Consider the following 17,457-nt stretch of genomic DNA (forward strand, 5'->3'; position numbering starts at 1 on the left):
TATTTATATAGACGCAGATGTAAATGCTAACAATGTGCTTGGAAAAGAGAAAATGTCTTAAATCAATAATAATCTAAGTTCCAACCTCAAGAAATTAGAAGGGCAAAATAAACCCAAAGAAAGCCAGAAGGAAGAAAATAATAAAGATAAGGAAATTGAAAATGGAAAAATGATAAGATCAATGAAACAAAAATCTAGTTCTTAAAAAAAATTAATGAAAAAAAAATTAATGAAATCGACAAACCTTTAGCAAATCTGACCAAATAAAGGGGTCGGGGGGAGAAGATACAAACCATCAGTATTAAAAATGAAACAGGGGACATTAATATAGATCCTGTAGCCATTAAATGAATAATAAGGAACTACTACAAATTTACTCATAAACTTGGCAACTTAGAAGAAATGGACCAATTCCTTAACCCACAAAACTAACAAAACTCAACCAAGATGAAATAGAAAATCTGAATAATTCCATAACCATTAAAGAAACTGAATTCATAAATTAAAAGCTTTCAAAAAAAAAATTTTCCTGGCCCAGATGGTTTCATTAGAGAATTCTACTAAACATTTAAAGAATTAACACTCATCTTACAACAATCTATTCCAAAAGAACAGAAAAGGAACACTTCTGAACTCATTTTCTAAAGCCAGTATTATTATGATACTAAAACCAGACAAAGACAGCACAAAATAAGAAAACTACAGACCAAAATCTCTCATGCAAGGAGACACAAATTGAACCCAGCAATGTATTTAAAAAATTATACACCGTGAGCAAGTAGAATTGACTTCATATATGCAAGGCTGGTTCAGCAGAAAAATCAATCAATATAATCTAGCATATCAACAGACTAAGAAAAAACACAACATCTTATTAATTGAACAGAAAAAGCATTTTACAAAATCTAACACTCATTCATAATACAAACTCCCAGAAAACTAGGAATGGAAGGGCACTTCCTCAACATTATAAAAAGCATCCACAAAAAACCTACAACTGGCTTTATACTTAATGGTGAAGGACTGAATGCTTTCTCAAGATCAGGAACAAGGCAAGGATGTCCACTCTCCTCACTCTTATTCATTCAACACAGTATTGGAAGTTCTAGTCAGTATAGTAAGACAAGAAAAAGAAATAAAAGACATATTGATTGGGAATGAAGAAGTAAAACTCTCCCCTTTTACAGGTAACATAATTCTGTACATAGAAAATCCCAAGAAATCTACATATAAATACTCTCAGAACTAGTAAGTGAGTTCAGCAAGGTCACAGGGTACAAGATCAACACCATATTTATATACTAACAAGAAACATATGGAAATTGAAATTAAAATCATAATACCATTTATAATCACTCCAAGAAAATGCAACACCACTTAGGTATAAATCTAACAAAACACGAACAGGATCTTTATGCTGAAAAGTGTAAAACATTGATAAAAGAAGTCAAAGAAGACCTAAATAAATGGAGAGACATATGGTGTTCATGGACTGGAAGATTCAGAGAACTGGTGATTGGGGAAGAATTAACACATCTTGTAAACATTTTCCAGTTACCTGACTCTTGTTTGATCTGGATAGTAGGTTTGATACCAGATGGCAAAGGAGACTGCTGAGGCTGTTGCTGATGGGATACTGCAGAAGGTTGGGGCACTTGTTGCTGTGTCTGCTGTTGCACTTGATGTAACTGCTGCTTAGGAGATTGTTGATGCTGTTTAGGAAACTGTGCAAGAATCTGAGTTGGGGTACCCACTAAGTTTTTGGGAGAAGGAAGTCTGGTTGATGCCATTTTGATTGCTGATGTAGACACACCTGCACAAGAGTAAGGGAAAAAAGAATTTGAAAGGCAAGCATAATTAAAGTTACTTCTGGTTATTATAGTAGATAACAGTTTAAAGACAAAATCAATAAAAACTATGATTTATTGAGCACCTAGAGTCAGATAAAATGTGCGATTCTTTACGTATTTGATATCTAGTCTGCAGACTCTGCAAGGGAGGCATCATTGCTCTCAGATTCAAAAAATGAAGTGATTTTCCCTCAGTGAAGAGTTAGAATGAAAGAAACAAAATATCACACAGGATGTTCCCTGACCTGTTTCTCAACAGATTTTTTAGAAAATGTAGGTTCTCAATGTGAATAATATAAGAATAAAGCACATCTATTAATTTTTGAATCTTATTTATAAGTAATACATTTTTCAAATATTACTTTTCAGATTCTAATCAGTCAATTTAAACATGACAACAGATAAAGTAACTCAAACATTCATCTTTTGAACTATTTAGCAAGGTAAAATAGTTTGTCTATATCTCATTTCTAATAATCTATAAGATAAAGTCATTTCCTAAAAAATTCTAACTGGTTCAGTAAATAATCATGTAAAAAATTTCTATATCTAAGATACAGCAAAAAAAATCTGATAAGGTCCTTTCCAGTGCAATGCTAATATTAGCAAGCATATATAGATAAGAAGTACTAGTAACTTTCACTAAAGATGTATGAGTTTGAGAAATTCTTTCTTCTCTCAGATTTTTCATCTATAATTTTTTTTTATAATTAATCAACTACCCAACAGGACTATTATCTGTCAATGAGTTAATAAATTAATATTCCTAACAGAGAGAACCTGGAATATAACTCATCATATTTACTTTTTAAGCACTGCTGAAACAATAAAAAAAATTAATAGCCTAATTCTCAAGTACTTAGGATGTTTTTTTCACACCTTCCTCCACCAAATCCTCACCATGACAAACACTCACTGTATTACAGAAAAATTTTAAATACAAATATCACATTCTTATGTCTCTAGAGAATGATAAAAATAGAGAAGGATAAACTTTGAGAATACATTCTGATTCTCTAAGGCCTCAGCTTCCTCATTTGTTGAATTTTTCTTTTGCCCGCTAAAAGTTGTAATGTGGATCAAGTAAGAGCACAGATTGAGGAACACTTTGAGGAGACAAAAAGTGTAGTCACAATCACCTGTAGGGCTTACTCACATTACTTACATAGTTCCCCACCTCCCCCACCCCAACCCCTCCCTGAATACCAGTGCAGCAGGGAGCCATTTTGGTGCTATATATGTTCTGTATTGCTTAGTCTTGCTGAACTGAACTATCTCTGGAGCCCCTTTCAGAGCTAACATTTTATGATTCAATGAGTATAAAGTGTTATACAAGTGAAAGATATTATTTTTAAACCATTTAAAAGCTTTAACCCTTATATTGTACTCATAATGTATGGTCTTATATTAATTGAAGCTAACTGTACATATGGGTAACTCTCTAACTCAACTATGATCTCCATATACTTTTGTATAGGAAAAATATCTGACGTAAAAGCATACAAGGTTCCTTTAGAATCAGATAATTGTAGTTAAGCCATACCTTCAATACATAAACACATAATAGCTGTGTGACCTGATTAAAGTACTTAATCTCTCTGAAAATTCAATAAAAATTTATTGAGTACATACTTTATATGCTAGATCCTGGGGAAACTATTTTGTACCCATGAAACAGTCCCTACCTTCAGGAAGGTTTAAGTTTAGAGTAGACAATCACATGATCACACAAGTGTATCATTACAAACTAACAAATATTACTCTTATTTTAACAAGTACAAGGTGCTCTTCCTCTTCCTTTGCCCTTAGCTTCCCAAACCATTCAGTATTAAAGCCATCAGGTAGCACAAAGCAAAATGGACAGCTATGCAGCTAAGCAGAAGAGTGACCTAAAGCATGAGGTGCCAGAACCCACTGAGGAGACTGGCCTAGCATGGGAGTCAGAATGAGAGCAGGATGAGGAGGGTGTCCACAGTGGGGGTAGTTCATGGGGCAGCTCAGCACGTAGAATTAGAACCCAAGTGGGATGAAAAGAACTTCTGTGAATGTGAGCCAGCTACACAGGGTCTCAAAGTTTGAGCAGGGTGTCCATGGGAAGTGGTGGCTAGGGTGGGTATCAGAGTCCAAACTAGGTAAGGGCTTTTGGGTAGGAAGGCCACCCAGCACAGGTATCAGAGCTGACCCAGGTGAGATAGCCACCAATGCAAAGCAGTGGCTGGAGGAGGGTGTCAGAACTCAGGTGGGGTGAGGCAGGAATATACAGGATGTCAGAGACCTAGTGGAGTGAGGAGAGCATCTGCACAGGGGACGGGCAACAGCAGTAATGATGAGCGATTGGTTACATACCAGAGGACTGATAAAATATGTATATTCAAGATAATAGAAGCTAGGTTTTTCGAGTGAAGGGAAGGGAGAAAACCATAATTAACATGCATTGTTTGATTAAAATTGGATGCATCAATTTGAACTCACAAATTTTCAATATATAGAAATAAATATGGATATAAATATGAATGTTTATGTACACATTCCCTAGCAATAAGCATATCTAGCACCCAAATCTTAGCATCTAATTATTACTTTCCACTAAAAGGAACCAGGGCACCTTGAAGAAATAACTGATTGCAAAGCTAGAGTAGGAAAAGTACAAGATGAGCTTGGTAAATATAAAAGGCTTCCCCCCCCCCACTTCTTTTGTAATTTCTTCAAAAGCAAATCACCTGTTTGAAGCAAAATTACTAACAATACAATGTAAGGTTTATAATATATACATAGAATTAAAATGTATGACAACCATAGTACAAGGATGAGAGGGGGGAAATGGAAGTACTGTTTTAAGATTTTAAAACAATACATAACGTGGTATATTATTTGAAGGTAGAGTGTTAAAAATTAAAAATGTACACTATAAGTTCTAAAGCTGTGTTTTCAACCAAGAGCAATTTTGCTGCCTCCTCCCTCCCCCAGGATAGCTGGCAATCACTTACAGACATTTTTGATTGTCATGACAGGGGGTATGCTATTGGCATCTAGTGGGTAGAGGCCAGAAATACTGCTAAACATCCTACAATGTTTATACAGGTCAGCTCCCATAAGAAAAAAATTGGTCCAAAATGTCAATATGTGGAGGTTGAGAACTAGACTATTTTTTTTAAGTGTAGTTAATAAGCCAATGGAGGAAATAAAATGGAATCCATTAAAAGAAAAAAACTCAATAAATCCAAAAGAAGACTGGAAAAGAGGGGAAAAGGAATAAAAGCACAGATGAGACAAATACAAACAATTATCAAGATGACAGACTTAAACTCAATCATATTGATAATTATATTAAATGTAAATGGACTAAACACTCCAATCAAAGGTCAGAGATGGTCAGACTGGAGAAAAAAGCAAGACCCAACCATACAATGTTCATAAGAGATGCATTTTAAATTTACAGGCACAGATGAGATAAAAACAAAAGGATGAAAAAAAGATGTGTCATATAAGAAAGTTGGAGCGGTTACATTAACATCAGAAAAGGCAGACATCGGGCCAGTAGTGGTGGCTCAAGCCTATAATCCTAGCATTCTGGGAGGCCAAGGCAGGAGGATCACTTGAGACATCGTCTCTATCAAAAATAGAAAAATTAGCTGGGTGTAGTGGCACACGCCTGTAGTCCCCGTTACTTGGGAGCCTAAGGCAGGAGGATTGCTTGAGCCCAGGAGTTTGAGGTTGCAGTGAGCTAGGATGAGGCCACCACACTCTAGCCTGGGTGACAGAGACCCTGTATCAATAAAAAAAGAAAAAAGAAAGACATCAATGGTAACATCTAGGGTTACGACATAAAGAGGAACACTTCATAATGAAAAAGAGATCAATTCATCAAGAAGACACAACAATCCTAAATGTGTATGTACAAAAAACGGACAGAATTACAGGGAGAAATGTACAACGCGAAAATTATGGCTAGAGGTTTTTAAACTTTTTTCTCAGTAACTGACATAACAAGCAGAACCCCTCGAAATAGAAAAAAACAAAGACGCCGTGAACAATTCTATCAATAAGTTAATTTCATAGACATGCACAGGAGCAAATGAAAAGCCAATTGCTCTAAAACCAGTTATTACTTTCTCCTCTGACCTTCTACATTTCTAACAGAATCCTGTCTTCTTTCCTCAAAAATTCACCTTCTTAACTTTGGGCTAGAAGGATTTAAAAAAAAAAAAAAGAATCCACCTTCTTAGGCATTAGTCCATACTTTTAGCGAGGCTGGCCTTAAGCCAGCTCTAGAGGGCAATTCCTAATTAAACCAGTCATGGTGGCCCCATTATTTTTGCCAGGGACTAGTTTAGGCAAGGGTATGACACAGTTGTGGCCAACATGACATGAGGGCAATCTTCTCCTGGGGGACTCCTGGGAAAAGTTTTCTCTTTCCTACGACAGACCCACAGAAGGAGATTGTTTCTTCTTTCTCTGAACATTTTCATGGCTGGATGTGGCTCTTGAAATGTACTCATCTTGCCCATGATGAGAATTACCTGAGAAAAAAGCTGACATACCAAGAAAAGCAGAGAAGAAAGGTAAAAAGAAACTTCTTGATGGCTCCACTGAGCTATTGTCTAACTTAACCAGAGCTTCCCTTTTTCTGGACTTCTGATTTTGTGAGATAATAAATTTTCTTATTATGAAAAACCAATCACTCAATCAATGCAGATTTATGTGGTGACATTCATTCAATTACTTACCACATTTTCCAAGCAAATTAAGATACTAACAATCCAGAGGATTTCATAAAACATTTGAATGCACAAAAGAAAACAGGCTGCTGTGAATACCACTGAAGCAAATATATCAGTCCGTGTTTGGAGAACTTATGGTCCAGGATACATTGGTATTTTTGAATAAATATGAAATACTTAAGAGTTTTCAACATGAGCCCTAGAGAGAGAATGAAGCCCAAAAAGCTTTTTTTTTAAAAAAGCCATGAAACTGAAGGGGAAAGATGGCACATAAATGTTAAGAACAATACCCACGTTTTGTTTTACACCCATAGATACTAAAGAAAAAAACTTCAGGTATAAAGCAATACAGAGGTTAAGTATCCCTTATCCAAAATGCTTGGAACCAGAAGTGTTTCAGATATTTTTTCAGATTTTAGAACATCTGCATATACATAATTAGGTATCTTAGGGATGTGGCCCAAGTCTAAACATGAAATTAATTTATGTTTCATATATACCTTAATGCACATAGCCTGAAAGGAAGTTTATACAATACTTTTAATCATTTTGTGCATGAAACAAAGTTTGTATACATTGAACCATCACAAAGCAAAGATGTCACTATCTCAGCCATGTGGACAGTCTGTGGTTGTTTGGCATCACCATAATTCCTGACTCTGAATTTATATGTTACTAATAAGCAATCATTTTCTTATACCTATTCACATGTAAGTACTTAATAGTAAAAAATATGATATACCATTAATACAGTGAGAAAAAAATGTGTTCAGGGTAACTAAACAGCACAGTAGCATTATCAGAATACTGTTATCAGCTGTTAAACAACAGCAACAACAAACAATGATAGCCTTTCAGTATCCACCTACAATGCTATGTTTTGATTAAAAGGTTACTATATACTGTATATTGTAACTGCATACTATATTTTCTTTTTAGGTGATAACAAGCAGTTGAAGGACCAAGAAGTAGCACCTCTGTGGATGAGGAGGCATTCTGGTAGATGGCTTTCTAAAATGTTTCCTTAGAGTCATTTGCCTCATTAACAACAGTTTTTGTCTTAGAAGTTTCCTTTGATTTTATAAAGTTAAATGATTTATTTTTCTGTTATGAATGTACTTTGCTCTAGTCCTTCAATAAGCTCATCACACATTTTCATGATGTTGCCTACAGGCACTTTTTTCTACAGTGTTAACAAAGTCATCTTCATCATCACTATTATCATAACCACCTTGATTCAGAACCATTTCGGCTATTTCACCATGGGTCAGTAAATTAACAACTGGAGCCCCATTGCTGATGTTAAAAACTTCATTATCCACTTCTCCCAGCTTACTGATGGACTCTGAAAGTATGTATTTTGCATATGCAAGGAGGTCAGACTTCATTTTTTTCCTCACTTAACATAGAGATTCCTTCAAAGCCACCACTTTGTTCAACATTACCACTGAATATAGTCACACACCAGAGGTTGTGCCAGGCATGCACAATCATGACTTTAGTCATTATGTTCTAAGCATTGGCAATAGCATATATGGTAAATTTTATGATAAACTCCTCTTGACAACCTTCCACACCCACACCTCTGTTCACTGCTGCTAGCATGCTATTCAAGAAAGTGTTTTTATATTTACTCTTCATTGATCTAAGGATACCCTGGTCACATGGCTGAATTAACGAAGTCACATTTGAGGGAAAGTACATGGCATAAACATTATTTTTGATAAGAATTTCAGCTGGAGGATGAGAACAGTTGTCAAGAAATAACATCTTGCAGTCATCACCCAGTCCAGCTTCACTGCTGTGAGCACAAGCCACTGGTACAAACTGTTTGTGAAACCAACCTTGGTGATCCATGCCTTTTTGTTAGCATTAGTAACGGACTGGTAAGAAAATTCACTCCTTGAAAACAGAGTATGCAAGCTTTTGCTTATCACAGAAAGTTTACACTTATGTGTGCCTTCTGCATTAGCACAACCCAGCAGTTACTCTGTCCTTGGCATCCTTCATTCCTATAGCGGCTGTCTCATTAGCTGTAGTTGGTGTCTTTCTGAGGGCAATAACACCAAAACAGTGATGTTTCATCAGCATTATTGACTTGTTCTGGCATCCAATTTTCATTAGCAATGACCCTAACAAATGTTATCAGTGAATTTCTTGCTGCTTTATGATCGGCAGATGCTTTATCATAACAAATTTTCTACACTCTGGAAGAGTCTTTCTTAAAATTTTTCATTATGGGTCCATAATAGTTGTGTATCTTTATAGGGTACAAGTGATGTTTTGATACCGACATACAATCAAATCAGGGTAACTGGGTTATCCATCACCTAAGGCATTTAACATTTCTTTGTGTTAGGAACATTCCAATTCCACTTTTTTAGTTATTTTAAATTATACCCTAACTTACTGTTGATTATTGTTACTTTGTTGTGCTATCAAATATCGTTCATTCTATCTAACCATCTAACTATATTTTAGTACTCATTAACCATACTGACTTTACCCCCACCCCCAACCACTACCCTTCACAGCCTCTGGTAACCATCATTCTACTCTCTGTCTCTATGAGATCAATTGTTTTTAATATTTAGCTCCCACATACAAGCGAGAATATGTGAGATTTATCTTTCTGTGCTTGGCTTATTGTACTTAACATAATGTTCTCCAATTCCACCCATGTTGTTGCAAACGGCAGGATTTCATTCTTTTGTGGCTATATAATATTCCACTGTGTATATGAACCACAATTTCTTTACCCATTCATCTGTTGGTGGGCACTTAGGTTGATTCTGTAACTTGACTGCTGTGAATAGTGCTGCAATAAACATGGAAGTGCAGATATCTTTTCGATATATTGAATTCCCATCCTTTGGATACATACCCAGTAGTGGAATTCTTGGGTCATATGATAGAACTATTTTTGGTTTTTTGAGGAACTTCCATACTGTCTTCCATAGTGGTTGCACTAATTTACATTCCCCTCAACAGTGTAGGAGGGTTCCCCTTTCTCCACATCCTCCCCAGCATTTGTTATTGCCTGTCTTTTTGATAAAAACCATTTCGGAAGGGGTGAAATGGTATCTCATTATAGTTTTGATTTGTATTTCTCTGATGACTTAACAATGTTGAACATTTTGTCATATACCTGTTGGCCACTTGTGTGTCTTCTTTTGAGAAACGTCTATTCAGATCCTTTGCCCTTTTATTAATCAGATCATTTGATTTTTTCCTATCAAGTTGTTGGATACATTAATATATTCTAGTTATTAATTTCCTTGTCAGATGAGTAGTTTGCAAATATTTTCTCCAATTCTGTGGGTTATCTCTTCACTTTGTTGGTTGTTTCCTTTGCTGTGCAGAAGCTTTTTATCTTGATGTGATTCCCATTTGTCCAATTTTGCTTTGGTTGCTTGTGTTTTGGGGGTATTACTCAAGAAGTCCTTGCCCAGACCAATGCCCTGAAGTGTTTCCCCAATGTTTTCTTTTAGTGGTTTCATAGTTTCAGGAATTAGATTTAAGTTTTGAATCCATTTTGATTTTATTTTTGTATATGGCGATAGGGGTCTAATTTCATTCTTCTGCATATAGATACGCAATTTTCCCAGCATCATTTATTGAAGAGACTGTCCTTTCCCCACTGTTATGTTCTTGGCACCTTTGTCAAAGATGAGTTCACTATAATGTATGGATTTATTTCTGGGTTGTCTCTTCTGTTCCACTGGTCTACGTGTCTGTTTTTATGCCAGTATCATGCTCTTTTGGTTATTACAGCTCTGTAGGATAATTTGAAGTCAGGTAATGTGATTCCTCCAGTTTTGTTCTTTTTGCTCAGGATCGCTTTGGCTATTCTGTGTCTTTTACGGTTCCACATAAATTTTAGGATTTTTTTTTCTATTTCTGTGAAGAATGTCATTGGCATTTTGATGGGGATTGCACTGAATCTGTAGATTGCTTTGGGTAGTATGGACATTTTAACACTATTGATTCTTCCAATCCATGAACATGAAATATCTTTCCATTTTTTATGTCCTCTTCAACTTCTCTCATTAATGTTTTATAGTTTGCATTACAGAGATCTTTCCACTTCTTTGGTTAAGTTTATTCTTAGGTATTTTATTTTATTTGTAACTATTATAAATGGGATTACTCTCTTAGTTTTTTTTGTCAGATTGTTTACTGTTGGCATATAGAAATGCTACTGATTTTTGTATGTTGACTTTGTCACCTGCAACTTTACTGAATTTGTTTAACAGTTTAATCGTTTTTGGGTCAAGTCCTTGGATTTCTTTAGATATAGGATCATGTCATCTACAAACATGGATAACTTGACTTTTTCCTTTCCACTCTGGATGCCCTATGTTTCTTTCTCCCATCTGAAAGCTCGTTAGAACTTCCAGTACTATGGTGAACAACAGTGGTGAAAGTGGGCATCCTTGTCTTGCTCCAGGTCTTAGAGGAAAGACTTTCAGTTTTCTACCACTCAGTATGATACTAGCTATCCCACAACTGTCATATATGGATTTTATTGTGTTGAGGTAAGTTCCTTCTACACACAGTTTTTTGAGGGTTTTTTATCATGAAGGAATATTTATCTAATGCTTTTTCACCATCAGCTGAAATGATCATATGGCTTGTGTTCTTCGTTCTGTTGATATTAATATGATGTATCATATGATTGATTTGCACACTTTGAACTATCCTTGCATCCCTGGGATGAAACCCACTTGATCATGATGAATAATCTTTTTAATATGCTGTTGAATTGAGTGGCTAAAATTTTGTCGAAGATTTTTGCTTCTATGTTTGGAGATATTGGCCTATAGTTTTCTTTTTTTGTTGTGTCATTGCCTGGTTTTGGTATCAGGGTGATACAGGCCTTGTAGAATGAGTTTAGGAGTATCCCCTCCTCAATTTTTAGGAATAATTTAAGTAGGATTGGTACTAGCTCTTCTTTGAAGACTCGGTAGGATTCAGCAGTGAAGCCATCGAGTCCTGGGCTTTTCTTTGATAGGAGACTTTTTTATTACTGCTTCTATCTTGTTACTTGTTGCATGTTTATTCAGGTTTTGGATTTCCTCCTGGTTCAATCTTGGTAGGTTGTATGTGCCTAGGAATTTATTAATTTCTTCTAGGTTTTCCAATTTATTGGCATATAGTTGCTCATAGTACTCTCTAATGATCCTTTGGGTTTCTGTAGTATTAGTTGTAATGTCTCCTTTTTCATCTCTGATTTTATATATTAAATATTTGGGCTTTCTCTCTTTTTTCCTAGTTAGTCTGGCTAAAGGTGTGCCTTTGTTGTTTATCTTTTCAAAAAAGATAAACTTTTTGTTTCATTGATCTTTTATATTGTTTTCTTCATTTCAATTTCTTTTATTTCAGCTCTGATCTTTATTTTTTCTTCTACTAATTTTGGGTTTAGTTTGCTCTTGTTTTTCTAATTCTTTGACATGCATTGTTAGGTTGTTTATTTGAAGCTTTTCTACTTTTTTGATGTAGGCACTTAATACTATAAATTTTCCTCTTACTATTGCTTTTGCTATATCCCACAGGTTTTGATATATTGTGTTTTCATTTTCATTTGTTTCAAGAAATTATTTAATTTCATTCTTAATCTGTTCATTGACCTTCTGGACTTTCAGGAGCATATTGTTTCATTTCCATGTTTGTATATTTTCCAGTGTTCCTCTTTTTATAGATTTCTAGTTTTATTCTATTGTGGTCACAAAAAATAATTGGTATTTCAATTTTTTTGAATTTTTTGAGACTTGTTTTGTGGCCTACCATATAGTTTATCCTTGAGAATGATCCATGAGCTGAGGAGAAGAATGTGAATTCTATAGCCATTGGATGAAACATTCTGTAAATACCTATTAGGTCCATTTGGTCTATAGTGCAGATTAAGTCTAATGTTTCATTATTGATTTTCTGTCTGGAAGATCTGTCCAATGCTGAAAATGGCATCTGATAATATGTGCATTATATATCTGGGTGTGCCAGTGTTGGAAGCATATATATTCAGAATTGTTATATCCTCTTGTTGAATTGACTCCTTTATCATCATATAATGACCTTCTTTGTCTCTTTTAACAGTTTTTGTCTTAAAAGTTATTTTATCTGCTACTCCTGCTCTTTTTAGTTTCCATTTGCATGGAATATTTATTTTTCCGTCCCTTTATTTTCAGTCTACGTGTGTCTTTACAGGTGAAGTGTGTTTCTGGCAGATAACATATAGTTGACTCTTTTTTTAATCCATTCAACCACTGTCTTCTGATTGGAGAGTTTAGTCCATTCACATTCAATGTTATTATTAATAGATAAGGACTTACTACTGCCATGTTGTTATTTGATTTCTGATTGTTTTGTGGTTCTCTCTTTTTTTCTTACTTACTTCCTGTCTTCCTTTGTTAAAAGTGATTTTTCTCTGTAGTGTTTTAATTTCTTGCTTTTTTATTTTTTGTGTATCTGTTGTAGGCTTTTTGATTTGAAGTTATCATGAGGCTTGCAAAAAACATTTTGTAACCAATTATTTTAAGCATGTGACAACTCTGCTTATAAATAAAGAGAACAGTAACAGAAATTCTACCCCTTAACTCTATCTCCCTGTTATCCCCCTGCTTTTTAACTTTTTTCTTCCCATCCATTTCTTTTTATACCATCTATCTCTCAAAAAATCATTATTTTTGACAGGTTTGTCCTTTTAGTCTTCCTCCTCAAGATATAAGTGATTTACACACTGCAATTACAGCAAGAGTATTCTGTATTTGTGTGCTTACCTTCACCAGTGAGTTGTATACCCTCAGAAGATTTCTTATCATTCATTAACGTCCTTTTCTGTCAGACTGAATAACTCCTTTTATCATTTCTTGTAGGATAGGTCTAGTGTTGATGAAATCCCTCAGCTTTTGTTTGTCAAGGAAAGTTTTTATTTCTCTTTCATGTCTGAAGGATATTTTGCAGGATATAATGTTCCAGGGTTAAGGACTTTTTCCTTCAGCACTTCGAATATGTCATGCCACTCACTCCTGGCCTGTAAGGTTTCCACTGAGAACTCTACTGCCAGATGTATAGCTTTTATAAGTTATTTTTTTTCTTTCTTCTTGTTTCCATTAGGATCTTTTCATTATCCGTGACCTTTGGGAGCTTGATTATTAAATGCCTTGAGGTAGCCTTGTTTGGGTTAAATCTGCTTGATGTTCTATGATCTTATACCTATATATTGACAGCTTTCTCTAGGTTTGGAAAGTTCTCTGTTATTATTTCTCTGAATAAACATTCTACCCCAATTTCTCTCTCTACCTCCGCTTTAAGGCCAATAACTCTTAGATTTGCTCTTTTGAGGCATTTTCTAGATCTTATTGGTGTGCCTCATTCTTCTTTCTTTTTTTTCTTCTAACTGTGTATTTTCAAATATTCTGTCTTCAAGCTCACTAATTCTTTCTTCTATTTGGTCAATTCTGCTGTTGAGAAACTCATGCATTTCTCAGTTTGTCAATTGAATTCCTGAACTCTAGAATTTCTGCTTGATTTTTTTTTTTATTAACAAGGAGTCACTTACTAAGTTACTGTTATTAAGACCTTTTCCCCTCTACCACCAGGCTGCACCTACAAGAATAACCAGAGATACATCAGCTATAGAACAGTCTGTCTCTAGTAGATCACAGAAGTAGACACCGAATATCCTTATCGCCCAGGTACCCACACAGGAGCTGCTAAAAAAGTCCTGCAGTCAGAATTGCAGTCTGTGTGTTGCCATTTCCACTAACATTTACATTTTTAAAAATAAAGTGCCTTAATTTCTTAGCACTAATAATATCTACAGTAAATATCTCAAATAGAAACAAAATAATTACATAGTTTCCTTGAGTATCTACAGAACATTTACTTTCACATCCCTCATTCTCTATTAACTTCCAGTGACTTTTTAAGAGAAAGCTCTGAGATGTCATGTCCAGCTTCGCTATAACTACTTAAGGCTCAAAGAGATACAGAACACTTAGAAGCAAAATAGAAAAACTGGGGGAAGTCGTAAGTTCCCAAGAGCATTCAGAGGATACCAGGAGAAAATTAAGAATAAAAGCATGGGATATTCATTTTGCCTGAGGATATTTCATTAGCGACCAAGAGAAACACCTCTCATCTCAAATAATAACATCTTCCTTGGAAGAACAGTAATCTTTCTAATACAGTAAAACTTCAGCAAACTGTTTTATGAGTACTAGAAGGGAAAAACAACTATCAATAGATGATAATTTACATTACTTTTGATATAGGTGCCAGTCAGGTGAAGAGTCAGGTGGCCTTTCCTTCTCTCACTTTCAAATTTTGAAATAGTGAATTCAGAACATGTTTGCAACCAGCATTTTAAACTGCCTCTGTATAAAAATTATTTCTAGGCCAGGTGCAGTGGCTCACACCTGTAACCCTAGCACTCTGGGAGGCTGAGATAGGAGGATTGCTTGAGCTCTGAAGTTCAAGATCAGCCTGAGCAAGACCCCTTCTTTATTAAAAATAGAAAAAATTAGCCAGGCGTGGTGGCACATGCTTGTAGTACCAGCTATTCAGGAGGCAGAAATAGGAGGATCGCTTGAGCCAGGGAGTTTGAGGTTGCTATGAGCTAGGCTGACACCACTGCACTCTAGCCTGGCAAGAGAGTGAGACTCTGTCTCAAAAAAAAAAAATTATTTATATATTTAACAAGACTATATTACAGTTTACTTCTGTATAAGTACAAATATTGGAATGATTTTTTTTAATTACTTCAGGTAACACATAAAAGGAAATTTAAGGCCCGCTATTTCCTGTCATTGATGGAGACAGTAAATGGGTATCAAAGCCAGAAAATGACAGATGCTCCTATATCCTACTGTAACCAACACAGAGTGAAGGAATACTGACTGTAATCCATATCTATGTAACTTCTTCCTTGCTAACAATTACATAGCACATATTATACATTACTAAAACAATCAAGATATTGTGTTTTCCTATTTGTGTGGAAATATTTCCTATTTCCAAGCCCCAGTCTATCTTAAGCTACACATTATTCAAGTAAAACTCAATGAAAACTAATACCAAGTATCCTTCTATATTGCTTCTGTGCTGTGCTCCCTTTGACGGACTAGAAATGTTGAGTATGAATTCTATATAATAAATGCTTCCCTCTGATCCCTGTCTTAAGATTTATCAACACTGTAAAAAAACAATTTCTGACAGTATGCTGCTTGCCTTTCATATGGGAGAAACACAAAGACATAGAGGAGAACTAACTGATTTAAGCTAAAATGGAACTGAGGTTTCCACATTTTCTTTCCTCTGCTATTAAGTTATCCTTGAGTTCAACTTCAGTTCCTCTTCACAATACTTCCATCATCTACCAATACAGAAAATTTAGGAGACTGAAGAAAAGGCAAATGGCATGTCCTTGAAACCATCTTCTTCCCCCTACTTCTTATCACTTACTTTGAAGAGGTTATATACTTGATATTCCCTCTGAAGACCCTATAGCAATATAATTTCATGTTTTTCCTTTAACATTTTCATTATATTAAAGATATTTGTATAGTCCTTTCAAATTTGTTGTGACAAGATTTAATCTACATTTTGTGAATGTTAATTGCCTAGGTGATTAGGTACTACTCATTTGAAAACCACTTGAGGTAAGTGTATTAATATAAGAAAACTGAGTAACCCACTATCCTGACATTTTCAAACTGAAGGTAGGGATGGGGGGCAGCAGGGGCAAGAGTGGTAATCTCTGATCTAACAATAGGGACCTGCACACCCAAAGCAAAAAAACATACCTACAGAGTTTTCTTCAAAATTCCCACCCACCACCCACAACAGAATTAAATGGTGAATCACCACTCACCTTGTGCTACTGTTGACATGACCACAGATGGTGTAGAAGACACCACAGCTGTTACTGCAACTGTATTAGGAACAGGTGATGGCGTAGAACTGCTGCTGCCACTGCTGTTACTACTGACCAGAGAGGACTGTGAAGCAGTTATAACAACTGGCGGCTTCTGGGTTGTGGAAGCAATGACTGATGTTGGTACAAGCTTAGTGACTGCTGCATAGTTATGGGATTTGGAGAGAATGTTGGGCACGAAGGTTGAACTTGGTGATGTGGTCACTATAATAACCTAAGGAAGGGAAAATAAGTTACTTTCACATACCCTCTATACTACTAATGTATGCAGACTCATAGTTAGTTAAATACAATGCAAAAATAGCTTATGAAACATGAAGAAACAATTCAACAGAGAGGAATATACAACTAAAAATATATGAAAGCTTTCCTTTACTAGTAATCATCAAAATGTATTTAATAGCAACAACTTTCACCAATCAAATATTTTAGAAGATAACATTCAGTACTGTGCAAGATATAGCAAAGTAAACATTTCAATATACTGCTGAGGGAATATAAACTGGCATAATCTTTCTAGAAGGTGATTTAGATATTTATTCATTTGTAAATATTTATTGAGCATCTACTATGTGCCAGGCATGGTTCTACATGCTGGGGAATAGAAGAATGAACAAAACAAAGTTCATACTTCCAAGGATCTCACGTTCTAGTAGGGGGAGAGAAACAATGAACAAAAAAGGAAATATATGTCAAATAGAGACAAATGGAAGACACAATGAAGTGGGGTAAGGCAATAAAGAATCATGGGCATGCTATATGGTTTTTTTATAACATACTGAATAAAGACCTCTCTGTAAGGTGACACGAGCAGAAACCAGAAGGAAATAGGGATACAAACCATGTTGCTACATAGAAGAGCATATAACACAAGGAGCAGGCCCTGAGGCAGAAGCAAGCTTGCTATGTTCAAGAAACTTTAAAGACCTAATAAACGGGATAGGAATCT

General features: G+C 35.4%; 1 protein-coding gene across 8 annotated transcripts in view; it reads right to left on the minus strand.

Moving 5' to 3' along the window:
- EMSY (EMSY transcriptional repressor, BRCA2 interacting) overlaps positions 1-17,457 on the minus strand; it is a 91,206-nt gene that overhangs the window by 48,024 nt on the left and 25,725 nt on the right. For all 8 annotated transcript variants that reach the window (XM_045557313.1, XM_045557317.1, XM_045557315.1 and 5 more), the window contains 2 exons: positions 16,446-16,722; positions 1,559-1,813 (listed from right to left, as the gene is read on the minus strand). In XM_045557313.1, the coding sequence (XP_045413269.1) occupies positions 1,559-1,813; positions 16,446-16,722 (532 nt within the window). The remainder of the gene's footprint in view (positions 1-1,558; positions 1,814-16,445; positions 16,723-17,457) is intronic.

The sequence above is a fragment of the Lemur catta genome, chromosome 7, assembly GCF_020740605.2.
Source record: "Lemur catta isolate mLemCat1 chromosome 7, mLemCat1.pri, whole genome shotgun sequence".
NCBI lineage: Eukaryota > Metazoa > Chordata > Mammalia > Primates > Lemuridae > Lemur > Lemur catta.